The 10563-nt window shown below is 42.6% G+C and overlaps 1 protein-coding gene across 1 annotated transcript in view; it reads left to right on the forward strand.

Annotated features, from left to right (window-relative positions):
* Positions 1–5246: 5246 nt before the first annotated feature.
* The window catches only part of MFSD14A (major facilitator superfamily domain containing 14A), a 9595-nt gene continuing 4278 nt past the window's right edge, over positions 5247–10563 (forward strand). The window contains exons 1-6 of the mRNA XM_014939068.1: positions 5247–5367; positions 6401–6463; positions 7058–7185; positions 8291–8405; positions 9498–9716; positions 10017–10130. Coding sequence (XP_014794554.1) covers positions 6437–6463; positions 7058–7185; positions 8291–8405; positions 9498–9716; positions 10017–10130 — 603 coding nt within the window. The 5' untranslated portion in view covers positions 5247–5367; positions 6401–6436. The remainder of the gene's footprint in view (positions 5368–6400; positions 6464–7057; positions 7186–8290; positions 8406–9497; positions 9717–10016; positions 10131–10563) is intronic.

Below are 10563 nucleotides of genomic sequence, written 5' to 3' on the forward strand. Positions count from 1 at the left end.
TGCGGCCGGGCCCGGTCCGGCGGGGGGTGGCGGGCCTTGGGCGGCCGCAGCTGGCGGCGTGCGAGCGGGCCGTGCTCCGGCGGCGAGCTGGGCTCTGCGGAGAGGTTTCGGTGTGTTTTATGCTGCGGGGTGCTGCAGCCCCGGTAGCTTCGTTCCGGCGACCCGGGCTGGTTTCCTTGAGGCCGTTGCCCGAGAAACACCTGTCAGGGTGTCACGCCGGTTCAGGGCTTCCTGAGCGCTTCCCCGGCGCGGGCCGGTTTGTAGGGCTCGGGAGCGAGTGTGCGGAACAGAGACCTCTCGGGAGTTAAGCACAGGGAACTGCGGATCGCTTACATTTGCCTGAGATCGTGCGGTACGTGTCTAAACCGAACTTTGCATTGAAAATTATTTAAATAAGATGTGAGGGGAGAGCTGCTGGGAAGCCAGCTGTATGCTTGGGAGCAGCAGTTGGCTGCACAATAGCCCGGGACGGCGCCGGCAGGCAGTGGGCCATTGTAAAGGAAAGCAGGAAGCGCCGAGTGGGGTGAGGATGCAGTTCTGCTGGGGGTGCAGAGCCCGTCTGGGATGATTCACCGCCCGGCAGCTCCTGTCCCCTCTGTGTCCATAGTGTGAGAAAGAACAGGCCAGCGAGTGGGACAAACTCTTGCATCAGAGAAGTCCCTTAAAGGCTGTCTGGAAGAAGTGTTTTGCAGTTCCTTCCCACTATCTTGCTTCCTCTTAAATACATAAATTTTAAAAAGAAAGGAAGCTGTTACATATTTGGGCTGCTGGAGCTTGTTGTAGTTTTGTGTTGTTTTTTTTTTTAATTTATGAGTAGCATTACTTCCGATGTATCATTGCCCCTGGATTTTTTTGCACCATGTAACATTGTGTAGCTTTGATGATTGTGTAGCACTCTTCTAAATACAGTATCATTATTGCAAACAAAGAGACACCTTGACAGACTAAATTGCTGGTGGACTTTCAGTTCATCTTTTGGGGACAGTAATGGAGAAGAGGGAGGTGTCATAGTCACTATAGTTGTTCATTGAACTGGTGACCAACTGGCCAGATTACTTAGTGGTAAGAAACAAAACTAATTCCAGTGATGGATGTTGGTGTTTTCCAGGACACATTTTCTTGCTCTTCATAAAGATAGAAATGCATGAGATTACCTTGTACAAATGCTAAATGGGAAATATTTTAGAATGAGTAATAAATGCAGAGTAAATGTTGTTAGTTATGGGACATGGTGCCTCAGAATTTCTCTCTGGAGTAATCATTGATTAAAATACAATGTATTTCCAAGTGTCCTTTATCTCTCAGCTTTAACTTTCTTTTGCTGAGAGAAGAGGAAGGATATTGTAGTAACTGCATTCAGTGACACAGTGCTGCATTCAGTGTCTCCCTCCAGTTTCAGAAGCAGAGTGCAAACTTGGATGAGTTCTGTACAACTTTCACTTGTTTTTAGAACAGTGGAAAAATGGGCTGTAAACATTAGATGAAGGTATATGCATTGTTGTTAGATAACAAAAACACAAGCTCATTATATTTTCTGCCTTTAAATGTTTTGAGAATTTATTTGTTTTAAATACATTTTTAAAGTTATAAAGTCTGGTACAGCAGAGTATTCTTTATAAAAACTTTATGCTTGGATTTATTTTTTTAATGTTTGCTGAAACATTTCGTTAGCTGCCTGTGCTCAGTCTCCTTAGTTTCTTTGCTTACCCAACGTGCTATGTGACATTACGGAAAAAGGTAAATGAAAATGGCCCACATCTCAAATGTCTACAACTGGCAAACTAGTAATTAATCAAGCATCTAATTGTACAGTTTCCAGCCTGGTTGGTTTATTTTGAAACTGTTTGACATCAAAGAAAACTGTGTGACTTTTGCCAGCAAGAATATGCAGCTGTTGAATGAGGCAGTGTCACAGGTGAAAAGAGTTTACTGATGGGGTCACTTCTAATCACTGATTCTGATGCGGAAAGAGAAAAACAAGCAAAAAGGAAAAACCATCCGTTGCCTCTGCAAAGCCTCTCCTCCTGCTTCAGCTGGTCCCCTTGGCAAGGCGGTGGGTGGTGCAGGAGGTTGGGTTGGTGCATGGTGGTATTTTTGTGGTGTTCTTGCAGCTTAGTAGCTGTATCACAGAAAAAAAACGTGTGATGGTGTGTGTACTCAAGTGTGTGTTGTCAGATTCACCAGAGGAGAGGCAGTAACACACCACCAGTGAAGTGGTTTCAGCGCTGTTCCTAATTTTGCTTTCCTTTATGACCAGTTGGAATTCATTTTATGTAAGATTATGCATTTTTGTAGCAGTCATGAAATGAATTAGGAGACACCCCTGGGCAGTGCTAGAGAGAATTAGAGTTTAGTGCTTTATTTGGTGCCTTTTCCTTTCCAGCAGAGGAGCTGGAGCTATGATCTTATCTGCTGCTTTTGTTGCTTTGAGAGTTGTTCTGTTGTTGTCAGATGCCTGGTATATACACTTTTCCACAGGCGTGACTGATAGTGCAAAGTGTTTGGTTAAAGACATTTTGTCTGTAACTAGAGAAAGGGGCGTTCATTCTTACAGCACTGTTTTGTGCCGCAGATTTTGGCAAACATAAATATGCTCTGCTCTGGCTACGTGGTTGCAAAGAAGGGTCGCTGTTACTTTGATTGGAAGATCTCGGTTCCAGGTTGTGCACACAAAGGCTCCGTGTCTTCCATCTCCAGGCATAAGGCCTTCTGATTTGGTTGCACTTGGGTTATTACATTACATCACACTGCATGAGCTGGTTTGTAGAGTAAGACAGGGCTGAACCCCCAACGCCTGCGCTGTAGGTGTGGGGTAGGAGGGTACATCAGACTTGTACTTGGGTCTTGTGGACTGAATGCACATAATGTATCTTAATGCACTGTAATGTAACCACCTATTAATCTCCTTTTTGTCCACCTTAGGAGTATTTTTGCTACTTTATAGTTGCATCCATCTTTAGCTATAGAGGTGATGATCTAAAAGTCACTAAATTACTGCTTTTTTATAGATAAGAACAAATTGGAGTACCTGTGATAAGTGAGCATTAGCAACAAGAAAGGGAGGAAGTTTAACCCTGGTGATCTAAATGTCACTTCTGTTTGTTCTGCCAATGTAATGGGAACATCTGATGGGGTTGCTTACAGCTGGGGGACATGGCAGAGGGCAGCACTCCTTGTGTGCCTCTGAAATCACCAACAGGTGATTTGGTGGCCAACAGCCGCTGGTTTCGTTTTGCCGTCTTGGTTTGTGTGTGTGTGATCTCTGAGTAGGTGCCCACGGTGGCACAGGGGCAGTACAGAGACTGCTCGCTGTGTGTGAGCAGAGTGGAGGGGCTGGGGAGCCCTGGTGCTTGGAGGGACGGGGCAGTTCCTGACTCCTGCCTCACTGTTGGTGATACCGGGGGGGAGACAGGAGCCCGTAGCGTGACAGGCATCTGGGCACTGTGGGAATGAACGTGATTTTCTGTGTTGGACTGAGGCAAACAGCTAAGGTTGTTACTTACCGTTTGTGCAGAGCTGGATAAATTTTTAACCCAAAACTAAAATAAGGGTTGTGGGTGGAAAGGGAAAGGAATTGTGGGAAGCGAAGATAATTATAGCCACTTTCTGTACCTATAAAGACTGTTAATTTAACTCTGCAAGAGAATAGGATGAAAAAATAGCAGAAATGTTTGTATGGTATGTCTGTATTTGCTGAAGAGAACTTGGGAAAGAAAAATAGCAGAGTGCTGAGGTACTTTCAGAGCTCACCTTTTACATATTGATGCGGTAACTTTTGAAAATTATGATCTTTTCTAGCAATATGGATGAATGGCCAGTGTGGTTTTCTGTACTTATTGCATATCGTTGTTCAAAAGGCTTGAGTTATTTCCTGTGTTGGAAATATTGGAATCTGGAAAGAAAAGCTAGGTATGACTTGCGTAAATCTTGTAGTAAAAGAAAGAGTGTAGCATTGCCTAACTGAAACTTAAAATAGCGTAGCATTTGAGGTTGCAAGGCACCTCTGAACACTTCTCATCCAACTACCCACCACTCTCTTCCCCCAAACAGGGTCAATTGGAACAGTTTTCTCAGGGCCACATCCAGTCAGGTTTGGGGATGGAGATTCCACAACCCCACTGGGCAGCCTGTTTGCAGGGGTTTGTTTTGCTCAAGATTTAAGCAGAATTTTCTGTCACTGACACCTCTGAAAAGAGTCTGGCTGTGTCACCTTCACTCCCTCCCATCAGATATTTATACATATTGATAAGATCCCCCAGAGCCTTCTTGAGAAGCGGCTGAGGACCTTAGCATGCCTGTGTTTGCTCAGTATATATATAAATGCTAGGTCTAATCAAATCAGTGCCACTCTGTTAGTAACTCACCTTCACACAAAGCCGGGGAAGTAGACGTTAAGGCAGCACTTCTAAGCTTGGAGAACGCATATGAGATTTCAGATGAGTTATTCATACAACCTGTATATGAAAATAATTACTGCACCGTTTCCTCAATTTGCAAATGATGAACTGTGGCATGTTGTTAGACAGGGTAGCGCTTACAGAGCATACCAGATGAGCAGGTTGTCCCACCCATGCTGCTTCTGATTATGCTAAATCACTGAAGAATTTGAAGTTACTTATTTCAAATCTTTTACCCGGATCTCTTCCAACATATGGAGCACATTGTAGCCAGTAGGCCTGCTCTTAGTATTTGGGAAGGGAACAGTGCTGTTGCTTAGGTTTGCTTCTGCCATTAATTATTTCAGATTTTCTTTCCTGATATAGAGCTATCAAAGTTTTGCGTGTAGCCGTGGTGCCTTTGAGTACCAGAAGTACTATGAAGTGGTTTGATAGACCAGGTAGTTAGACTTGGAGATAGCCAAGTGTGAATGCTGCCGTGTTTTGAAATGATGAAAACTTGATTTCTGTGCAGCATTGTGTGGCCTTAAGTATTTTTCTCAAGGAAAAGGAATTAACTCTCTGAAGAAGAATCTGTTTCTGCTTTCAGTAGTATCCTTGTTTCCCAGGCTGGCAGTGTAAATGATTTATTTTTTCAATTGAGGTGGGAGCGCACTTTGTATTCTGCAGAGGATTAAGACACTTCAGGACATCAGCAGCAAAGGGTTAAAAAAAGAATTTTGCGCAGTAGCAGTTAGCTTGAATAACTGTATTCTGATGTTTTGAGTCCTGTTTCATTTCTTAATCCTTCTGTTTATAGTGTACAGATGCATTTCTCATGACTGTGAAAGATTGTTAGATATTTTAGTCACAGGGTTTTTTCCTCTTCTTGCAGCCTCAAGGAATAGGTTCCCCGAGTGTCTACCACGCTGTTATTGTCATCTTCTTGGAGTTCTTCGCGTGGGGACTCTTGACGGCGCCCACTCTGGTGGTAAGTGATACACTTATGGGAGATGGGGCAATTACTGCAAAGGCACTGAACATGTTCTGAATTAAATGAAAACTATGTATCATTGAGCTGCCCTCTTGTGCAAGTGAAAAGTTTTGTATTTTTACACATAATTGAGAATTTAAAATTATTTCGTTAAAGCAGTGCAATGATGCAGCACAGCTGTTTATGCACGTCTGCTGATGCTCAGCCTTACATGTAAATATTTTCTGACTTGAAACCACTAAGACAGTAATGAAATTATCTTTTCTTTCAAGATGCTACAAAAGTTGGCACATTACTAATATAAGGACAGAAATACACCTGCAATTTGGCAAAATTATGCAAGAGTGTTTGTGTGTGTAGGTAGGGAGATCTTTGCTGACCTGGCTGTGCTTTAAATGGAAGCTTCAGAGCACAGACCCTGTTACACCAGTCAAAGCTTCCCTATGATTAGTGACACAGTCATTCCAACGTGTTTGTACCAAATTATTTTCTAAGGTAGTTGGTTGCTTTCCATTTCAATTTAATCTTTGGGAAGGCACACATGCTTACAAATTAAAAGGAGCAAAGGCTTAAAGATCTTCAAGCAAACTCCACCTAAAACACAGTCTTTGTGGCTCCATACGCTGCACGTTGGTCCCTGAATGGAATCCATTTCACGTAACACAAGTCAGAGAGAGCGGTGCCTGTTTTAACCTGCGTGTCTGGGCTCTGGTCAAGAGGCACTTCAGAACTATGATGTCTCTCCTCTCTCTCCCCAGCCCCCTACAGATGACACAGTAACATGTGGAGAGTCTGGTCGGAGATCATTTTCTAGGTGCTCTGTGGTCTATTCAGGTTTCAGACACTGGAGTTGAATGATGTGAATCCTTCCCAAGTGTTGAGAGAACCAAGGCCTCTATCATGTAAAGCTAAAATCTCAAAGTACCTTCCGTGTGAATTAAAGATGAAGTAGATCATTTGTAGGGTAGCTTTTTTTTTTTAATATGCAGTTAATATTATGTAAATGACAGTGTTTGTTTTTCTTCTCCAGGTTTTGCACGAAACCTTCCCAAAACATACATTTCTTATGAATGGTCTAATTCAAGGAGTAAAGGTAAGGTGACAAAAGTTAATCACAAGTACAATTTAAAGTGAATGGTGGGAGGAATATAGAAATGGCTGCCTATTGAGAGAAACATTCAAGAGGTTTTTCAATATGGCTTTCTGGGTATAAATAAAACTATTGCTAAAAAGGCAAATATGCATCATTTTATTAAGATATTGCTTAGTCTGTACCTGCTGTTAGGCTTCAGCAAATAAAAGGTAGTTGACTAATCCCAAATGACACATGGTGTTAAAATTTCAGAATTTGTTACTTGGAGCTCATGGCTGCAGCGGGTACTTCCAATTACGTACATTTATGTGAATTCTAAATATATAAAACTATAAAACCCTGTTCATAACACTGCTAGTATGACGGGATTGTCTGTGTTTTGAACTTTGTGTAGCTCTGAGGTAATAAATCTCACATTTTATGTAACCAGAATGGAATAGAAATCATCGATGCTTGACCATACTGCCTTTGATGCATTGTGCTGTAGCCATCAGCTTTAATAAAGCTGGAGCCAGCTGCTGTGGGGCTGGGGCACGGTGGGCTGTCGCCATTCTAACCACTTAGTTCTAACTTGAAATGTTTTGTTTCATTTAGGGCCTATTATCGTTCCTCAGTGCCCCGCTCATAGGTGCCCTGTCTGACGTGTGGGGACGAAAGTCCTTCTTGCTGCTAACAGTATTTTTCACCTGTGCACCAATACCACTAATGAAGATCAGCCCTTGGTTAGTAAATTTTTACTTGGTTAGTAAAACTAGATTGGCCGTTTCTTGTCAAGGTTACTGTACAGATTGTAGCATTGTTGATAAAATACTGTTTGTGCTCCAGGGAAGGTCAAGGCTTTTGTAAGACTTGGGTGCAAAGCTGGGAGAACAGGGTCAAACTGTGAAGTAGCTGCCTCAGGCTGAATGCCTTGGGCAGAATTCTGAGAGCTGCTGGGTTTGAGCTCTGTGCTGTGGGCCCCACTCCCTCCTGCAGCCCATTCACAACAGGTGCTAGAATGCACTGCAGTAACCTGCGCAGGTCGTGACTGGGGCCGTATTACTCGAATGCTAACCATCTATGCAGAAATGCAAAAAAACCTTACCTAATGCTAGCCAGTGCATGAAGTAACCATTTGTAACCTAAAATGTTGCTGCAATTTTATAATTTTGTTTCTCAAATTTTAAAATCCACCAGCTTCCACGCTGTGTGCAAGTGAGTAAGCTCTTAACTGGCACGTAGGTTCCCCAGGTAGTGCAGGAGCCAGTCCCAGTGCTGCTGGACCCGCGTGCTCTCCCTGAGGGTGCAGCTGAGCCAACACAGAGGGCACTGGCAGAGCCAGCTGTTCAGGTACCTCCCTGAGCATTTTCAGTTCTCTCCCATCACACAGATTGTTCATGGATTCTTCGTCCCTTTTCTGAGAAGTAGCTTGTTTCTCAGCATAGATTGGTGTTTCAGATGATGAGTGCTACTGTCCGTAGTGTAAAGCTACGGGTAACGTTGAGACCTCTCAATGACCAGATTCTCAAAATACTGCAGTTCCCAATGTGCTTTGGGTCACAGGCATCCGGTCGAAGCTAGTCTAACACCTCGTTTCCTACAAGTTCTTACTAACAGCAGCTTTTTGTAGATGTTGCAGTGTTATGCTGTTTATCTGTGTACTCGGTGCGATAAGGAGGAATTACACAACTGTATCAAGACACATTCACATTGGCTTTATCCAAGTTGATCATAATATTTATCAGTAAAAGTTGGACAAGATGATTTACTGTTGAACGGTATTTGGATTGTAAATAGAGACCTTTTGTTTCTATTTAGCTGTTCTAATTTATTTCTTAATGTTCTTAGGTGGTACTTCGCTGTTATCTCTGTCTCTGGAGTTTTTGCAGTGACGTTTTCTGTGGTTTTTGCATATGTAGCAGACATAACCCAAGAACACGAAAGAAGCATGGCCTATGGTTTGGTATGTGTATCTCTTTGGCTCTGTTCCTGGGGTATTCAGCACTGAACACTTCTGTTGGTCAAGCTTTTTAAAATTTTATTTTTGTTTTTTCCCTGGCAAGTTGGTTTTAGTTTGGAGTAAGGTTTTTCTGTTTAATTGTTCTTGTCATCCTGTCCTGTATCTCTTGAATATACTGCTTCTAACTTAAACAAAATATGACTGTGTTAAAAGCTGTCTTTCAGGTGTCTGTCTTAACAGTTATTATCAGTGTTAGTGATGTCATTTGAGGGGCTTTAGTTATTCCTCCATAGTTTCTCACACCGGTACTGCTCTGTCCTGTTTTCAAAAATCTAACCTGGATGATTCTGGAACTGCCATTGCATGAAATCCTGACTGCTGCTGCTCGTGTCTGCAGTTAGAACCAGTGCAGCTCAGGAACCCGTCTGTCTGAAGTTCTCACAACTCACCTCTGTGTCTCCATTGCCCCCCAGTAACCTGCCAGATCTCAGGAGCCTTCGCAGCCCCGACTGTTAGGGATTAGCAGAATTATTTGTTGCATTCAAGTTACAAAATGCATTGTTTATTCAGCAGGAAGAGGCGCATGCAATGGATATAGAACCAGGTTCTTTCTGCCCGTACACATCAGGGACTGAGATCTGTTGAGAAAGTTCCTTCAGCTGGTTGCCCAAGAACTGCTTTCCGAAGCCCGTTGTACTGAGTTGGATTAACCAGCATATTCAATTGATACACCCTGATACATCTGATTTTTTTGTTGACAGGCATCATGTATTTCACTAGTATGGAGATTACATACAGATCATCACTTCCCAGAGATATCAGCAGACTGTCTAGTTAATTAAACCTAATTATGTCAGTGCATGCAGGAGTCCTGTGAGCATCACATTGCTGTTCAGTTAGCAAAAAAACCCTTCTTTTTTCTTGAAAAATGTTGGCTGTCTGCAATACACAGCCGCTGGCAAATGGTCACAGGAAAAAGGTTACTTTAAATCATTACCTGATTAAAATGGTTAGGCTTCTGGGAATGAGGAAAAGTGGGTAATAATAGCGTTGACTTCCGTCATTGAAAACCTTACCAGCTGTTATTTGTTGTAGGTTTCAGCAACTTTTGCAGCAAGTTTAGTGACCAGCCCTGCTATTGGTGCCTACCTCGGTCGAGTCTACGGAGACAGCCTGGTCGTGGTGCTGGCCACAGCCATCGCCTTGTTAGACATCTGTTTTATTCTGGTTGCTGTGCCGGAGTCGCTGCCGGAGAAGATGAGGCCAGCGTCCTGGGGAGCCCCCATTTCATGGGAACAGGCAGACCCTTTTGCGGTAAGAGATTTAAATATGGCACATTTTATTACTTGCAAATGTTGAGCTTTTGAGACGGGGAAGAGTCTGTCTACGTTACTGCATTTCAAGCTTGAAAAACAAAGCCCATGGCTTTGCAAGTTTAACCATGTGTGTCAGTGGTAATGCTTTTGCCAACAGTCTTGCTAAACACTGAGGGGATGTTTTGGTGGTACCACGTAAGAGCTTCACTAACTGTTGTGCTTTTTGGATTCTTGCTGGATGTGTGTTTTTCTGAATATGAAGACTAAATGTTTTCCAATACTTTTTTTCTTGCCATAGTCACTGAAGAAGGTCGGCCAGGACTCAATTGTGCTGCTAATCTGCATAACAGTCTTTCTTTCCTACCTCCCGGAGGCAGGTCAATATTCCAGCTTCTTCCTATACCTCAGACAGGTAATTTAACGTTTTAACATGGATTTGAACAGAAGTAAAATGCTAGGAAAGTTTTCAGTATTGCTGAATTAATACAGAAAGTATAGATCACTGGTGTAATTTAAAAGCTTCCAGCAGCTGATTTAAGTCCTCTTGCTCTTCTGTTTTTCTCTCGTTTTAGAGAGACAAAAAGAGAGGAGAGAGATGCATGAGTTATAAACCAACTTCTCATTTTTTGTAATTATTTGCATTATTCTTGGACTGTGAGGTTCACTGTTAAACTGTTAGGATTATTTGGGATTATTTAAGAGAACCGTTTCTTATTTTCTGTTTATGCCCCTTTATTTTTGGATACTTACTTGATTTATTTAAAAAAAAAAAAAAAAAAAAAAAAAACAAACTTTTTTCCTAAGTTAGGGAGGGGTTGAAAAATACTCCTCTTCTGCATCACGTG

Source organism: Calidris pugnax, unplaced genomic scaffold (genome assembly GCF_001431845.1).
Source record: "Calidris pugnax isolate Ruff unplaced genomic scaffold, ASM143184v1 scaffold18, whole genome shotgun sequence".
Lineage (NCBI taxonomy): Eukaryota > Metazoa > Chordata > Aves > Charadriiformes > Scolopacidae > Calidris > Calidris pugnax.